The sequence below is a fragment of the Choristoneura fumiferana genome, chromosome 3, assembly GCF_025370935.1.
Source record: "Choristoneura fumiferana chromosome 3, NRCan_CFum_1, whole genome shotgun sequence".
Lineage (NCBI taxonomy): Eukaryota > Metazoa > Arthropoda > Insecta > Lepidoptera > Tortricidae > Choristoneura > Choristoneura fumiferana.
In genome coordinates this window covers 8,179,492-8,198,557 of record NC_133474.1, presented here as the reverse complement: position 1 = coordinate 8,198,557, position 19,066 = coordinate 8,179,492, and the positions used below count along the sequence as shown (strand labels likewise).

The following is a 19,066-nucleotide window of genomic DNA, read 5'->3' as shown; positions in this document are numbered from 1 at the left end:
GGCAGCTTCGTATCCCTATCCATACATACATACTCGGCCTACAATCCTTTCTTTCGGCCTCTGCAGTAATGTACTATTTTCTCAAACATGACATGAAATATTGACGTTGTGTTACAAATAAGCTGAGAAGTATCGCGCTGCAGGCGCTGGGGCTCGGCTGCTTGCGCGCGGTCACTCTAGCGGCCTGCAAAGATTTTTCATACCAGCTTCATTTCTTGTTTTTTTTATTTTATTTCATGTAATGTTTGAGAAAAGCACTATACAAGCCTCGGCCGGAACCTGGGGTTGCCGCTACTTCCCGGCCTCTACAGTAATGTACTATTGTCCTTACTAGGTACCCGGTGCACTGCAACGTTACTTATCGTTTCGATACTGAGATGATGACAGTTTGGGAAGTAGGGGGATGTAAGAGCAACAACGTTGCAAGCGCTCACGGGTGTGCGTGTAATAGACTTAAAACTACTTATACCAAAAGATTCACTGTTACCCATGATCCAATGTAATATAACCCACCTTCCCCTAGGTATGATGAATTACGCTGAAGTTATAAATTTTAAACCTTGACATTTCAACAAAAAAAAACCGTCCGTCCGTCCGTGGTCTTTCATCGCTTGCTTCCCAGCAAGGATAAAAATCCCTAAATGACCTTTTTTCGTTACCTATACCAAGAACCATATATATTGGTCCTTGCCTATACGTATCTTATTTGTGTTTTTAATGTATTTGAATTTTAATTTACTGTAATTTTTTATTGACAAATAAATTATAATAATAACAAAAAAATATTATAACACAAAATTGAACCGACTACAAAAAACCATGAAAATAATTTTCTACCAGTCTAAAGTCGGTCGGTGCCTCAGTACGAGCCAGCAGCTAGGAGTAGACCTATAGTCATCTACCTCACCTACGCACTATGCCTATGTCGGGCTTCAATCACTGCAAATGCATGAGTTACTACTAAATATATCAAATTTAACTATAGGTGTCCCTACAACATTTGAAAAGATCACTCGATTTCCTTATGATCCAATCATCAGATCCTGATTTGGTGCTTATGGCACCTAACTAAAGACATTCTTAGACGATTGAAAAAAAATATTTCAAATCGGTTCATAAATGACGGAGTTCTGAGGTAACAAATATAAAAAAATACAACCGAATTGATAATTTCCTCCTTTTATAAAGTAGGTTAAGAGACTTTAAGTACCTAACCTACGGGTTACCGATACTGAATACACACTATACAATTTTAATAGTTTAAAAATGCCTAAAGAGCTTGTCGAGGCTATTTAATATCTATGTACGTAACTACTCTTATTTTATGCCTTTACGAGTACCTACTTATACAGGAAGCTCTTCTTCTTCCCTATAATTCTACTTAACAAAACGTTGGTGTGGGTTTGACCTGATCGTCTGATACACATAGTTTTAGAGGTACTTACTCTTGTGTTTCAGTACATCACACTGTTTATTGACACTTAGATTGTTCTGCAATAAGTATCATCTGCGGCCTTTCGCCCTACCTCAGCCAGATCCAATATAAAGCCTTAGTTAGCCGAGGTCGCGATTCGCAGTCGCCGCTCGCGCATACTTGCGGACGCTCTACAAAACACTCGAGGTAAAGAAAATATTAATATTTACATTAACTTGGAAATACTATAATATATTTTGAAAAGTAATATTAATTTAACAGTGAAATTTCTAGATAATTACAGTTATTCATAAAAGTTATATTTTGTTAAAATAAAAAATATACTTACCTAAATGAAAATAATATTGCATAAAACAAGAGTATAAACAATGGGGATTAGCAAGATGAAAAGAAGCCATTAAATAGCAAAAAAAACTACATATTATACATTTTCTTTTGTGTACTAAAATAATTTACAAATTTAATGAATATGACACAGCTTAATGGTTCTTGTTAGGGTACAGAAGTTACCTGTAATAATCATACCTAATCATAGTCATAATATATTTATTGATATAACGGGTACAAAATATAGTTCAGAACATGACCGTAATCTACCACATGCATGGTGTACAATATATTTATGTTTTTATTATGTTAGTGTATAGTTTTCTTAACCTAGTTCAGGGCACACCGGATACTGCTTCATGTAGATATGCTTCTTTTAGTTGTGTAATACCTAAATATTTTCTATCTATCATATTAAAATTTCAGTATCATAAAGATATCAACAATTTTATCTCTCCAGATTAATATCACGGGACGATTCACACCAATTGACCTAGTCCCAAAGTAAGCTTAGCAAAGCTTGTGTTATGGGTACTAAGCAACGGATAAATATAATTATATAGATAGATACATACTTAAATACATATTAAACACCCAAGACCCGAGAACAAACATCCGTATTTTTCATACTAATCTGCCCCGACACGGGAATCGAACCCGGGACCTCAAGCTTCGTAGTCAGGTTCTCTAACCACTAGGCCATCTGGTCGTCTAAGATTCCAATCTCAATAGGTATACTCTGTTTAGTTTACCCTGCTAACTAAAACTATCCCTGAGAACATAGACACAAGCTTATTTTTATTTCCTAAAACAAAAGCTACGAGTTCTGCTCCTCAACCGCTCAAGTATATTGCTAAACCTTTCATATTCAGACGACCGGATGGCCAAGTGGTTAGAAAACCTGACTACGAAGTTTGAGGTCCCGAGTTCGATTCCCGGCCGGGGCAGATATTTGTATGAATAATACGAATGTTTGCTCTCGGGTCTTGGGTGTTTAATATGTATTTAAGTATTCATTTATCTATATAAGTATGTTTTTTTCCGTTGCAGTACCCATAGTACAAGCTTTGCTTAGTTTGGGACTAGGTCAATTGGTGTCAAGTGTCCCATACAAACTAAATGTTTAATTAACTATAAGTACAAAGCTTTTCGGTAAGTATTAAGATATACCCGGACTGTTATATTTTGATTCTAAATCCGAATTAATACTCAAAACTGTCATTTGTTTCAATTGGCGGTTTAACATAATGCCGTGTGCAATAGTTAGTCAATCGGTTGAAATTACAACACACGTATAGAACCTGTCCCCTAAACGAGTAGGTAGCTTTACGAGAACTTGAGATCTGAAGAATAAAAATGACCGTGACCCACTTTCGTATGTATAAAAAGATTGCTTATAAAATCGATAATATGCACTGATAGACCTTAGACTTAGTTGTGAACCCTCTGCACCCGAGTACTGTAAATCTGAAGGCCCAAAATTGTAACCCAAACATTTTATCTTCATTGAAGTAACCCTGTAATTTTTTTATTAGATTTTTGTCCCCCTGCTAGCTTATTATTCGTAGCTGCTGGCAGTTTGTTAGTTTTGTCTACACAAAATCTCATTGGTAGAGTAATTAATTATTTGTGAATGGTGCTATTTATCAAAAACTGGGACAACCCGTAGCTCAAGGTCTGTTTTAAACTTGAAAGCTCTTAACACTAAAGGTGTGTTTCCAGGTTTATTCAAGATGTGGTTCACTTACTTGGTGGTTGTGGTGTCGGCGGTGGCGTTCGCGGACGCGTACTCCGCGGGGGCCCCCGAAGGCGCCTGCCAGGACATGATCCCGCGGCACCCCGTAGCCCCGCAAAAGTCCCCGGCGCCCTACACGATCACTACCAGCACTAAGGTAGGCGGATTAAATACCTACTGTACATGCTCCCACTTCAAACGATACAATTACCACAAAATTTGAATGCCACAATAAACAGTTCAGATCAAAGCAATTAGTACATAAAAGAAAACTTACACTATTAGTAATGGGCGGCCTTATCGCTAGGTACTTAGGATCTCTTCCAGGTTATCTTTCAAAACAGGAAATATACACTTAAAATTAACACGCAGTCCAGGAAGGCCAGCTTAGGGTTCGAATGAATAAAACTTAACGAATAAGTGTTGGATAATACCGATTCCACTAAAGTAAGATGTGTGATGGTAAAGTCACATGCCTTAGTTGACTCTGATGATCCTTCTTTAATAATTCTATCCACTCATCGAGGTTTCTTATCAAAGTTTGCGGTTCGATAATTTACAACCCGTAATAAATCAGATTATTTATTTTATTCACATCAAAGTCATGGTACATGTGTTTCAGGTAATATTTACAATCGTGTCAGTAACACAACAATTGATTTGAAGTAAAATCAAGAAATTAAATCACCATCCTAATTTTTAAGCTTAGCGGTGATCAAAACAGATTTTTCAAAGTATTTTGGTTCTCGTAATATTAGGTATTTACCTACATCCCGAAGATTTGACCCATTTAAATGTAAAAACAAATATTTTATTAGTTTAACGATAGGTACTGAACATAATGACATATTGAAAAAAAAAACACCTTTTAGTTGTATTGCAGTGATAATTACAAAGCGTAGCTATACCGCAAGTACTCGTAGATGGTATTCAAGTAGCATAAATTTGTAAACATTGGAAAATTTCAATGCCTTGGCTCGTACCACAGAAAAAATCTCATTCTTTATTGTTGTGATTCTTATGAATGCTCGTTATCGCGTCCCACAATACCAATTAATTTTGTTTTTTTTTCTTACGTTTATAGTGCCTTTATTGTAATTATAATTATGTAGTTACATTTCCACTTAGGTATAACTAATTGATGATGTAGAAGTCCAAAGTGCGCGTCAGGCCACGCGTAGAGTACTGTAAGGGTTCCGTATTCAGAAAGAGAAAAAATCAATACAACATTTTGATCGACTAACTGGTTAACTTAAAAAGCCTACATGCTTAGACGTTATAGTTTTCCTTTAAAAATAATTATATGGCTTTAATTCTACATTTTCTTTCAGCTTTTTTTCATCTAATGGACTTGTAGAGGAGGGTGGGACCCACGTGACATAACAAAAATTAACACTTTATAGCTCTATTTTGCCAACAGATCTCTAAATTAAAAAAAAATCTTTTTCAAACCTATCTATCGAACGTGTTAGATGACAAAAATCTAGATTTAGATGAGAAAAAAAATCGGGTCCACTTTATGTGTGGATACCCACTTTTCTTATTTTATTTTATTATAGCATTTTGTCAGCATGGTTAACATAATATATTCATATAAAACTACAGCTTTCCATCATTACTAGTCTCTAAGCTAAACCGCGGAGGGATGGACAGACGGACAGACATGGTGAAACTATTAGGGTTCCTGGTAGGACTACGGAACCCTAAAAAAGAAAGAAAATGAAGTGATGATAAAGTGCACCTACGTCGAAGAAGCTTTATTGTCTAGGATTTAGGTGGCTCTAAGAGTATCACTAAACATAAACTACCTACTCCTTAAAATGTACAAGTGCATAATAACAGAAAATTGTGTGTAGAAATGAGGAGATACATAGAAGAACAGGGTCACCGACATAGCCAAGCGAATAAGCTCGTTGAAGTGGCAATGGGCAGGCCATATAGCACGGAGAACAGATGGTCGTTGGGGCCAAAAGGTTAGGGTTAGGGAGTGGAGACCGCGGATCGACAAGCGCATCGTGGGTCGTCCACCAACGAGATGGACGGATGACCTGGTTAAAGTCGCCGGTTCACGGTTCAACCGAGGCAACTGGAGGTCTATGGGGGAGGCCTATGTCCAGTAGTGGACGTCCTACGGCTGATATGATGATGATGATGTGTGTAGAAAAGAGCAAAATACAGTTGGTGAATATAGAGCTACAAATTTTCAAAACGCTGAAACTATTAATCAGAACGTATCGCTTCGTCAATCAACCTAAAAATAACACGGCGTGCGTAGGTATGCAGTAATTTAAAAACACATGTGTATACCGACACTTACAGTCGAAGCATTGGAACTATTCAGAACCCAGTAGGTACAGTCACCAGCACCAATATCTGACACAAGCGTGCATAAATATCTGATACGACTCTATTTCTATGGTCGGAAGGACGTGTCAGATATTTTTGCACGCTCCGCTGTGGCAGATATTAATGCTGGTGACTGTACCACTGTAGAACCTTTTCGCTACAAGCGTCATGTTGATATTCTGCTACAGAAATTATTGTGAAATTGTCTGTGAAAAGGTTCCGAAGATGTTCACAATTTAGTTATTGTAACCGTTACTTTGTCTTGAAATCTTTGCAAATGGCAGAAATTTCGTATGATCATTCATCCATAATGACGTAACTCTATCGACATCACAGAAGTAATAATCGACATAATTTTATCGTTGGCGGAACTCGCACTGCTCTAGGTAGTTTATATGGGGTCAGAAAACTATATCTTCCTTGATAACCTAGTATTTTTCATCGAAAGTTAATTAAAATTATGTTCAACTCAACACTAACTTTTTAGGATTCCGTAGTCCTGAAGAACCCTATAGTTCCGCCATATCCGTCCGTCCGTTCGTCCGTGGCTTAGCTTAGAGACTGTTTAATAGGTACTATACTTAATATTTGAATATTTGCCGCATTTTTAGTGGTAGATACGAGTGTAGCGATAATTACATAGACCAATGCCAAAAAGTAGACTTCGTGTAAGTACCTACTTTTACTGAAAAAAAAAATCATTGTGTCATTCTTATCATCGCCTGTAGGTGGTGAAAGCCGGTACTCCGATGGAGGTGGTGATCTCCGGCAAGGGTCCCAGCAACACGATGCGCGGACTGCTGCTGCAGGCGCGGCAGGGAGACAAGATTGTTGGCAAGTTCACTCTGCCGCCCAACGACCGCTTTGCCCAGCTCATTAACTGTGGCGAGTCTGGAGTAAGTTGCTTGATTTACTTTGCTTCATGTACCTGCTTTATCATTATCACACAGGGGTTTCGTTTGCGTGTGTCCATGCCCATAAAGAATCAAATTCAACAAAGTTACACTACACCATTACACACCATACACTATTATTATAATGTACTATATATGTCTGCACATCGCGTGAGGTACTTAGCTAGATTGTGCTCTTGCTCTTCTGTAAAAATTCTGTTATGAGCTACATACCCCATGTTAACATCTTCTAACGCACTGTCTCCTTTTGCAGCTGCAACATCTTCTTACGAATGTATCTCATCAGAGTAACATAATGAAGATTGTATATATGTATATATTTATATTGACTTTGACATAGTAACCCCAAAATGGCCAAATTGCACATCCGACTCTATACCTGCCCGCTGCATCCCTTTCCCGTTGTACCTCTCACTCCCCTGTAGATAGTTTAGGAAATATTCGAGCTGTTACAACCGTACCCAGTCTACTCTATTACCACAATATCGCCCTTTTAATGTTATGCAAGGCAGATATTTATTTATTCATTTGTCACTTAGGTACTATCAGCCAAATAAGTGGTCTACCACCCTAAAGGTGATAATCGTTTGCATGTCATAAAACAATAATGCCAATAGACGTGTGTGTCAACTTGAAAGTTCGACTTTAGCGACATATTCATTTGATAGGAACTTGTTTCAAAATTGATAGACCACTTATTTGTCTGATGGTACAGTAAAAACCAATGCGCTGTAAAATTGGAAATTGGAATTGAAAATTAATACGGTCGTGAGTCGTGATGTTGTGTTCATGATAGTATGCTTACATTATAACGAAGGCCTCAAATGGATACATGTAGCTGTAAAAGTCTATAAGTTTACAAAAGATAGAGTATTTACATTGATTGATAAACTGTAAAGGCACCGTGCACTTACTTTTTTCCAACGAAGTGAATTGCCTTGGAACTTAGCCATTCGAATGTCTGGGTTATTATGCGCGTGAGCCCAACTCAGGAACTTCCTTAAAAAGCGTTATTATACCACAAGGTGACAAAAAGTTCTATTGTTAACAATTATTATTACTCACAATACTCAGTAACTACCCAGAAGTAGCGTGACATTTGTCCTACTCACCTTTAAGATAGGACTGATTTTAGTACCTAATCACCCGTTTTACAGGTACATTTGAAAAATTAAGTACATACTAACGTACTTACAAGTATATTATTCAATCAGCACAAAACCGAAAACAGACATGACCTAGTAAATATTATAATTACCTAATCGATGGTTGAGATTAATATGAGGTTACAATTTGACACAGCATTACGAAATTTCGACCTAGAAAAAAGTTCACTGGTTTTGAAATTTATTCCTAAGTACATACTTAACTAATTAAAGTTGGCTTGGCATCACCATAGCATAGCCAATAGCATTTCACCTTAAGGTACCATCAGCCAAATATGTGGTCTACCACCCTAAAGTTGATAATCGTTTGCATGTCACAAAACAATAATGCCAATAGACGTGTCTCTGTCAACTTGAAAGTTCGCCTTTAGCGACATATTCATTTGATGGTAACTTGTTTAAAATTGATAGACCACTTATTTGGCTGATGGTACCTAATTACTGAGACTATTTTTCGGATGTTCGATGATCTTACAAGATGCTACTTCCTCAAAACACAGGATATCCTAAACAAATAATGAGATGCAATACCGCTCATAAGAGCCATCGCAGGATGGATTTCGCAATAACAACCAGCTAGTTTACTCAAGGCTTCGGTTCGTGATGGTGCAAGAGGTCGCATCGTCTAGTCTGCGATTAATGATGGCAGATCCAAGTGCCTATTATACTATACATACACTTGTAGTTAAATGTTAAGTAGTTTATTATTTGATGGTATTGATACCTATAGTGCCATCCACGAAGACGCGTGATTTTGTCAAAATTAGACATTAATGACATTGTAATAAGAACCACGGCACGCGTCATCGTGAATGACTCTACCTAGACCTAGATTATTATTTTTAAGTAAGTATAAAATTATTAAGTAGGTACAGTCGAACAAACTGAATCATGATCATGACCCAAGGTGGAACTTTTGTGCTACTAATGTCATGTTGACATCCCATACTTTCTTTTGTCAAGGAAATCATAGTGAAAATCAATGTGTTTGATGCTTATAAATCATTAGTCAATTATTTAATCCATTATAACAAAACAAATATAACATTAAAACTCAATGAAAATTACTAATAAAATCAAAAATACAGAAAATTACAAAAAAAATACACTAACACACACATAGACCCTTAAACAAAAAGAAAAAAAAATATGAATGTTGATAGTGAAATTGATTATTAACATAACACTTTGTACGACTGTTACATATTAGTTTATTTATTTAAATAAATAAATTAGATAGACTTTAAAAAAAACGACCAAGTGCGAGTCGGACTTGGATAGGTTTTTCGCTGCATCTTTTGATTGCGTGTCGACTTAGAACCTTGATTTTTCATTGCTTTAAGGGATAGCACACAGAATATTTTATACTTATATCAGGTTGATTCCTCTACGCTTTCTTGAGAAAAAGGATCTTGACAGACACGGTCGGATAGATAGACGAACAACAAAGAGATCGTAAAAGGGTTACTTTTTTTTCTTTTGAGATATGGACCTAAAACGGCCAATGATACAATAGGTTGGTACTTACGTATGGTTTTGTACCGCAAAGTACCTAATGCGCAAAAAGCCGTACTCAAAACAAAACGCAAAAAGTGGCTGATGCAAATCATAAAAATTATAAAGTAGTATTGTAGTCACAGTTCTGTTAAAATAACAATAACGCTTAGATATCATCACTACTTTTAAAAAAACTCGTAGCTCAAAATAGATAATTTTTCTGAGTGAACTTTACATCAAGGTTCAATTTTGTTGACATATTGATTTTAGATGGGTACGAGATTTTTTCAAAGTAGTGACGATATCTCGATAATAGCCCTAACGGAAGGTTTCAGGGGCGAAAAGTAAATCTAGCTGGGTTTACTACTCGTATCTCCTGAAAACATACCTATTTGCAAACACAGAGCAAAACGGTCGCCCGAGTGTTATATTACTTATAACACGAAATACTTATACCAACAAAATGTTGGTTATCTACTGGGTACCGGTAGTTTTAAACCTCAAATTACACTAAAAAGCGTAAAACCTCGCATTAATCTCTCGCCGTGTTTTTGAAAAGCTCGTAACAGAAGGTGCGGTTTATAGATTACCTGTAGATAATGAGGCTAAAGTAATGACACAAATTAAATAGGTAACTATACTTATCCAAAGTGTGTGACTAAATAATAACCGGCTAACGCCACTAGTAGATACCTAATATAAGTTAGTCCAGCTGGGTTGAGGTCCCAAATGACGGTTCTTGGAGAAGCCATTATATTTACAATCAATGCATAGTGCGGCATACCATAATGTGGCTAGTTAGAAAACCTTGACCAAACTAAGGAACTTATTGTAGATAATATGCCTGCCATTAATACCACTCACTTTGTTGCTTGCTATGCTGCATGCTGCTCTTGTAGGTGGTACTGTACGTACCTACATTACTTAATTTTTCATTCTTAAGTGATTCTTAAGTATGAATAAGTCCATGTTAATTGATGTTATTGTTGTACCTACTGTTTCAATGATTGGTAGTAAGTATATTTTTATATTATACCTACTTATAATTAACGATTGATACCAAATAAATGATTGAGAGACAGGGCACGCCTCAACCGTTGAATTTACTAAATTTTTTAGGAAAAAAAGAAGGATTTTAAGTATAGGTAAGGTAGGTACTTAGAGAATAATTAGAGGGTAAATCGTAATACCTATTGTCAACAGCCGTTATGAAGTAAATCCTGGCACATTGCAAAACCATGAAGTTTCGGAATATAAACAATATGAATCCTAGATCAAGAGCTAGAGCCGGCGTTGATAGAGCGCCAAATGTTATTATTCCACGCGAACAAAACCGCGAGATAAAATCGATAGATAAATCTAATCATAAACATCGTAACTTATTCTAGTCTTTACCAAAGCTTTCGCAGCAGTAGAAGTAGAATTGAAATTCCGGGATTTCGTAAAAAAACCTGTGGGAATTCGCAAAAATTAAATCGTGGATTTCATTAACGTTGCGAAAAACACCTGTCCAAATTTCATGCCTCTAATCCTAAATGTCAAAATTTTGGGATTCTATTCGATCTCTTGGGAATATCGGGATATAACACAGGCAGACATCCAGACTTCCAGCTATCTACATAGGTACCTTTCATAATCTATATCGGTAAAGTCGCTTCAGCGTGAAGATGTAACAAACACACGCACGCACGGTACCTACAAATTTTCGCATTTACAATATTAGTAACTAGGATAATAAACATCGTACCTTCTTGGTCCGCAAGTTAGGTTATTGAATGCAACGTTCAGAAGACACATGAAGAGATGCAGTATTGAGCCCTCTCGTTGGGAATCTCTCGCTGAAAAACGACCTGAGTCTCCACTCAGCCATCACACGCATGCTCATCTGCATGAAACACGTGCAGGAGAAAGTGTATGCGTTCGAGGGCGAAAGAAGACGAGAAGTAGATTTCAGACGTAACGAACTAAAAGCAAGACCGCCTTCGAACATACACTAGAATTATGTCAATGATACTCAAACCTGTGCTGCTTGCAAAAGAATGTTCTCTGCAAAGATCGGCTACGTCAGCCATGTAAGGGCTAAACATCCCAGTCCCAGCCCATAGATGCAATACGCAGACTCAAGTCACGTAGCCGAAAACGGCTAAATATTATTATTATTATTGAATACAAGCCTGAAAAGCGCTGCCTCAGGGGTAGGCGATATCGGGTGAATTTTAGAGGTAGGTATAGTCACCTGTGCGCATTAATAACTGCCAGAGTGGAGCGTGCAAAAATACCTGACACGTCCTGCCAGCCCTAGAAATAGTCGTATCAGATATTTATACACACTTCGCTGTGTCAGATATTGGCATGACTGTACTTACATCTCCCGAAGTGGACCAGAGGGATGTAAACCCCTGTCAACGCGCAGAGGTGAGGGGAAAGACGCGGGGGCGGCGCGGCGCGGGCGCGCGGCCATTAGACTGAACGAACGAACCTTACGAGACGCGCGAAGCGCATCACCAATTTATTAATAATACATAATTATTTGTATCGAATTTGAAGTAAAGTCAAATATTCAAGAATCTGCATCTTTCTTTTGTTTATCCCGAACAACCCCTTACTGTGACAAGGTCCTAATCTGGGTCTGGTCTGAATGTTACAGAACGCCGTGACCCACAAGAAGCACGACGAGAAAGACGACAAGCAAACCGTCGCCTTCACCTGGACGCCGCCGGCCGGCTTCAATGACGAGATCAAGTTCAGGTAAGGACAATTGCCATCAGTGGGCCTAGTAAAGGGTCAATAAACTTTTAGTGTAGCTTGTTACCTTGCCATGGTAACGTCTCCGAGTTACTTATTAAAAGTATGATTTTATGGGGTACAAATACGAATAAGCTCTTATAATCAGCTGGCGTGTATGTAGTTTACTAGAGTACAATACGAATCCAAGAGTCTTTATCCGGTTCGAAGGACCACTTCGCATGTTTAAAACAAATGCGAGATAAAATAAATCACTTCAAGTAAGTAAAAATTGCACTAAGCACAGCCAGAAAATAGGGAGGCTGAGCAGAGACTACCAGGTGCTCAGTGAAGACGACCAGATAGCCCGTGGTAGAGAACCTGACCATGAAGCGTGAGGTCCCGGATTCAATCCCCGGTCGGGCTTGATATTTCTATGAAAAAAACGAATGTTTGCTCTCTAGTCTTTGGTGTTTAATATGTCTTTAATATGTATGTATTTAAATATGTTTATCCGTTGTTTAGTACCCATAAGACAAACTTTGTTTGCTACCTACCTACACAAATTTGTGACCTTCGACCTTCTGAGTTAAACCTGTCGAGCTTTATGACATAGGCAGCTAATCAAAAGGACATTGACATTATGATTCTAGTTCATTGATGCCGATCCTGGGGTTAATGTGGCTACGAAAGGGGTAACGAATAGGTAAAAGTACAAACGCGCCGGAAAGTCGCTCTCCACTATATTGTAAAGGGTTAATGACAACCTACTGTACACCTATGTAAGTACTGTACACAAGTAAATGAACTGTACATAAGTTAATCAGTGTTCCTACTGGATACAATAAGTTTCCGATTAATTAAGTAACGTAGCCTTTTAAAATGAAGTACTACAATACAGACTTGTTCCGCTTCTGAGGTCACACCGTAACCCCGGTTATCAAGCAAGAGTCTACTATTTCCGGTAGTCAAGACAAGTGGGACTGAATGACCTGGGTATAAGCACGTTCTTATCGCGTGTGAACTTGCCGTGGACAAAGCGTAAGAGCTCCCGAGGCCACAATGCTTTGCGTTGCTTAACTCACTTAAGTACTTTGCGAGTGACTTGACTCTAAGAAAGTACGAGTAGGTACGCCTGGATAATTTGTTGTCGGATGACCGGCTCAGTTTCTCGAAGCATATTAGTCTAATAATATTAGTGTTTTGTCTCATTTTTTCATACAACTTATGATTATGAGACAAAACACTAATATTATAAATATTATAATGCTTTGAGAAACAGGGCCCAGGGAGGCTACTGCGAAACCCGAAAATCGAAGTTCGTATCGTTCCGTCCCTCCCACTCTCGTATTAAGTAATATAAGCGTCAGCGGGACGGCAAGATACAAAGTTCGAATTTTGCATTTCGTAGTAAAGGGCCAGTAGGGCTACTACGAAATTCTAAAATCGAAGTTCGTATGGTACAGTCTCGCTGACGCTAATATTATTTCATACGAGAGTGAGAGGAACGGTACGATACAAACTTCGATTTTCGAATTTCGTAGTAGTCCTACAGGACAGACGTACAGTCCATCTTCATAATCTAGTAACTGGGGTTTCCTGGGTAAAAAAAATATTCTACTTAGTTCGTCAGTTAGGATATCAGTAAAATTTTGTCAATCAAACAAAGAACGTCAAAGATGAGGAATGGAGGCCCGTAAAATTTTGTCAATCAAACAAAGAACGTCAAAGATGAGGAATGGAGGCCCGTGAAAGCTATAAACACACTGACGCCGGAGGCGGAGCGGTGCGGCGCGGCGCGGAGGCGGTGCCGGTTGTAATATTTGAGCTAACGTGAAAGAGGGCACACAAAATACCGCGCTACGCTTATTTCCCGCGCGTTATTCTGTGTGCCCTCTTTCATGTTAGCTCTAATATTACAACCGGTACAGCCTCCGCGCCGCGCCGCACCGCCCCGCCACCGCTCTCTATGTGTTTCAAGCTGAAGTGCTACAGTGTCGCACAACTTTAACTGGCTTATACTTATATATATTCATCGTTCTTTGATTAACTGCCAAAAGAGAAAATACGTGTCTAATATTTTCCGATAATCTAACTGACGAACTCATTTTTTTTTTTTAGGAAAATAGTCCATTATATACAGTGTTTTTTTGATATCAGTTAACTTCGGCAGACAGCTCAGTTCATTGTTATGGAACTACCTGAGAATAAACTTTTTCCTGAAATTAAAAAAAAAATTTGTTTTGTTCGGGAATATATTTTTTTCGTGCATATAATAGCTTCACAGTCATTGTTAAATTGTAAAATAAACAAAATTGACAAGTAACGTTGCCATGACACATAATCAAGAAAGACATCAAAAAAATCCACATGTTTAACTAACTACCTTTTGCTAAATATGTGTGAATTAAAAACGGATTAGAAATGGACTTTGAATAAACGTCATAAATTAAGGACCTTTACGCTGTTTTACTGCTAATAATTAATTATATTAACTCTTGATTATCTTTTAAACTTTATTTGACCTGTAGTTTGCCTCCTTAAGTTAACGGAAATCAAAAATAACATGGGGTATTAGGGCGTAGGTAAATTGACAAGGTTATAAACTGCACCCTAACTCTATAAAACATTTCATTTTTCAGAGCCACCATCGCCTACAACGGTGCGGTGTTCTGGGTGGGAGTTGAATCTGCTCCCGTCAAAGTAACTCTTTAAGTGTAAATAGTAGGTACTTATGTGTTGTCAATTATTAAATAACTAGAAAATATTCTCATAATAAACGATTTTTATACAATTGATGCAAAAAGTATTTCATAATCAAAAGTACAGTTAACAAGTAATGTGATTGCTTATTTATTTTAATGTTAAGACGTTAATTGAAACATTGTTGAATATTTTTTTCACGTAACTGTACCAATAGATATATATCTCTGACACACATTTATATAATTCCCTTATTATTTATACTTATGTTTTTATGGCTATAGGTATAATAAAGGTTTTCATATACTTAATTTGTTTTATTCTTAGATTTACTTATTTCAGGAAATTTATTGCTAAAACAAATACGAATATATTTTTAACAAATCCTTTATTTCAAAAATGTAGCACCTAGAAATTTTGTGTTTGAGATCCAGTCCGCATATAAATTTAGAGTATTTTTATTAAAAAGGTAGGAATTAAATAATACATTTTAATGGACATTATAGTTATGGCTACTATAAATTATATAATCAGCAGCGTAGCTAGCAAGGGCGTCAATCAATTAATGATCTTTTAGATCTACTGCATTATGACTGACAGATGGTCTGTTATTATAATATTAACCTCAAGAACCGATTGCGTTATAGTTCTTTTGTTTATAAAGTTAATTTAGGTATAAGAAATTTTAACAATCTCTACCTACCTATAGCCGACGTGTAAGAACTGAGGTCATGCTACAATCTACAATTACAATTCACCATCACATTCACGACTATCTTTATACCATTTGACAATTATTAATGGTGGTAGTAATTACGGTCATGCGCGCGTTAGACAACAAGCCGATTGGTAAAGTCGAGTTCATAAAATTAAATTAAAATTTGATCAAAAATATCTGAACACGATTCTATTGTTAACGGCGCGGTGTAGAAACGTGATCAGATATTTTTGATCAAGTTTTTGCTCACAAGTTTATGAACTCGACTGTACTCGATTACAGGTGCGAAAGTTGTCATCCGATTAAAATTTTAAGGTTTTTCAGCTATCTGAATATTGTATTTTATTCAAATTTCTTTTGTAGCTTATATCCGAAAAGACGTAACTAGATACGAACAAATACACTTTAGTTCGCTAAGTCATAAGTAGGTGTAAAGGTCAGTCACCCACCTTAATAAATTTATGGCGTTTTAAAAATGACAAGAATGACACCCCTCAGGTTGATAAACCAGGGTGTGCCGGCACACCCACTGAGCTACGCTACTGCAGACAAGATAAAGATATGCAATGATATTCACATTCCTACTCACACACACCTATACTATTTGGACAAGCTTAATGTATCGTAGAGCACAGATCACTTTCAGCCATCCACAAAGAAACTTATGTACCTATATTTTCGTTGGTAGGTAACAATTATAATTAGTTTCAACTTTCAAATCGTTTTCTAAATGCAAGCAGTTTCATATTCATTGTATGCACTTTGTTATGTATATTAAATTAAATTTACTTAAATTCTGTTGAATATCTACTACATTACATCAATATATATATAACTACTTGAATATGGTATTGTCGAATGAAGTAAGTAATGATAGTGGAAGATAATTCAAGATGCTACACACAGACATACATTCATAATATGAATACTTAAGCATAGTGCATGCACATCTAATGAGCATTATATCCATAAAAAATGTAACACTACATTTTATTGATTCCTTTATAGCACACACTGTAAGTTCTTTGTTATAGTTATATTATAACATACTCTGAAGATGACTGCATCTGGGAGTATAAAAAGTAAATAAAAAAAACCAGCAGTGTGAGTGGCAATCGCACACCAAGGGTTTGATACAGTCAAGACCAAACATAAAATCTCTTGCAATGCTCAAGGGCACCCTATATTATAATATACACTACAAAATTGCGAACAATCAAATTAACAACCTGTTTAAGTTCATAAAGTTGAGCTGCTGTCAGATGTTACAAAGTGAAGTTTTAATTTTTAAAGCAAAAATGTTTTGTGTATGTGCACCTCCCTTATTTTGAAATTTATTACATTTTATATATTTTTGGAGTGACTAAAAAAATACATAATTAGATATGTAAAAATTTCAGCTGATTATCTATTACAGTTCTTGAGATTCAGCCTTGTGACAGAAATTATAAGGAAATTGAATTAACACAAGGAAAAATAAATCATGTCTCATTTGACATTATTTGTCATGTTGCATGATTCACACTGCCTGCAAAATGGAAATTCATAAAACCTTTGCACTTAGTGTTACAATAAAACAAAAGACTAGGCAATAAATTTAAATAAAGCATTAGTTGTGTGATATTTCATTTTTAAACAAAAGAAGTATTGTTTCATTATTTTAAACAAAATTTTGTTTGCTAAAACATTATAATAATTTATCACAGATCTTATTATGAACTTGGCTGGATGCCGGTCTCCTTCGAGTAAGACTTACGAAAGTCCTGGGCAGTAGAGGTTCCCATCAGGCACAACCTACATCAATTCTTAAGATACACCTATCTATCTAGGCAAATAATGGTCAAGTAATTGTGCTGAATCTGCCAATTTCTCTTCAGAGAATTGTAGTGCAAGTTACCCCACGGGTATGCAAAAAATATAAATAATAGGAAATACCTTAACAAAAAGGGCAAGAAAATAAAGCACATAAAACAAATTATAAATATGATTTGGTCTAACTTAAATGCACCGCAATTTCAAATATTTCATACCTAAACATTTAACATCACAGTTAATACGGAGTATAATATAAAGTTTAAATAATGAGTTTAGAAATTGCCGTGGTATCATTGGCTCTGTATGAAGTAATCCTGCCTCTTCAGCTGTCTGTAGAGTGATATATACTTCCCTGCAGCAGAGGTTCTCGGCACCACATACTGTTTGCAGAAAAGCTTTGGGTCACGTGCTTTCTCTGAGAGCTCTCCACAGTCGAGAGTCCTTAGGAAGGCCAGCACAAACGTAAAGCAGTTGTGTCTCTCTTCATTGTATCTGTCTGCTTCCCAGAGCGGACTGAGGCTCACCTAGGAGAGGAAAAACGAACATTTAGTGCTTTTATTAATAATATACATATATAATAATAATATAGGTAGGACCAACAAACTAAAAATACCTTTAAAAGCACACCATCCCATATCTCATTCCACAGCTCATCAAACTGCTCTAGAAGCAAGCACTGGTCCCAGTCTGAGCTTGAATCACAAGTACTCCATTTCTTAGTCAATGTATCCACACCCTGAATACCTCCTTCACTAAACTCTATGACACACCCATGCGAGTTTGTGACCCCTATATGCAAGTCTTTGGAGTTATAATAATCGCTGAAAAATAACGGCTACGTAAGCAACGTTCAACGGAAATCAGTGACTCATATTAACTACCCTTGAATTAAAATTGACACTGATACACAAAGAAGAATTAATTCTTCACTTACTTGAGAAAGTCTCCATGAGTGGGTTTCATCACTATTGCCCGGGGGTGTTGGGAGGCTTTAACGAAAGGATATGGTACCCTGAAATAGAAAATTGGTGCTTAGCAACGGATTCCAATTAGACATCGATTTTATCAGATACAAGAATTTTTAGACACCTTACCTGAATGGTAATAAATTGTAGTCATATCTGTCTAATTTTTGATCACACACCGGGCATTGTTCCGGAATAATAGTGCAAAATACTTTGTGATCACAATGGTGGAAACAAAGGATCCCCGGATCCATTTTTCAACAATGAATGTAAGAGTATTTTCAATGAAACCCTGATTACTTATGGTTTCGATTCGAACGTTAAGAAGCAAAGCACGCTTCAGCAACACAAAACTATAAATTATAGCCGATTAAATAATCAAGGAAGCAAAACACTGAATGTAACACTTTCCCACAATTCACATTTTGCACTTTTCCTTTCTGTCATTATCAACCACAGAGAACAACAAAACTTCATTAGTTTGACATTTTGTTAAATCAATAAACGTCATCAAGTCATTAATTTAAAAAAATGGATAGTTAAAAACATAACCCTCCTTCGGGCAGTCGGGTAAAAACTTGTTAAAAATGATAGATAATTGTGGGGAAAAGGATGTTATACAGTTTTATTCTATAAATTATTTCAATTCGGTCTCTTTTCGCTCGAGTGTCATAAAAATAAAAAACTAAGGTATAGTCTATGCGCGCGACATTTCAATTTT

The 19,066-nt window shown here is 36.6% G+C and overlaps 2 protein-coding genes across 2 annotated transcripts; one reads left to right on the top strand and one right to left on the bottom strand.

Annotated features, from left to right (window-relative positions):
* Positions 1–1,480: 1,480 nt before the first annotated feature.
* Positions 1,481–15,153, top strand: l(2)34Fc (reeler domain-containing lethal (2) 34Fc). The gene is made up of 5 exons (XM_074085401.1): positions 1,481–1,621; positions 3,485–3,654; positions 6,572–6,739; positions 12,068–12,168; positions 14,787–15,153. Exons 2-5 carry the CDS (start codon positions 3,496–3,498, stop codon positions 14,857–14,859), a joined length of 501 nt encoding a protein of 166 aa, XP_073941502.1. The 5' UTR covers positions 1,481–1,621; positions 3,485–3,495; the 3' UTR covers positions 14,860–15,153.
* A 65-nt stretch (positions 15,154–15,218) lies between these two features.
* On the bottom strand, positions 15,219–18,811 carry LOC141426473 (MKRN2 opposite strand protein). Its single transcript, XM_074085399.1, has 4 exons — positions 18,475–18,811; positions 18,315–18,392; positions 17,994–18,201; positions 15,219–17,904 (listed from the first exon to the last, which is right to left on the bottom strand). Exons 1-4 carry the CDS (start codon positions 18,597–18,599, stop codon positions 17,671–17,673), a joined length of 645 nt encoding a protein of 214 aa, XP_073941500.1. The 5' UTR covers positions 18,600–18,811; the 3' UTR covers positions 15,219–17,670.
* Between the last annotated feature and the right edge of the window lie 255 nt (positions 18,812–19,066).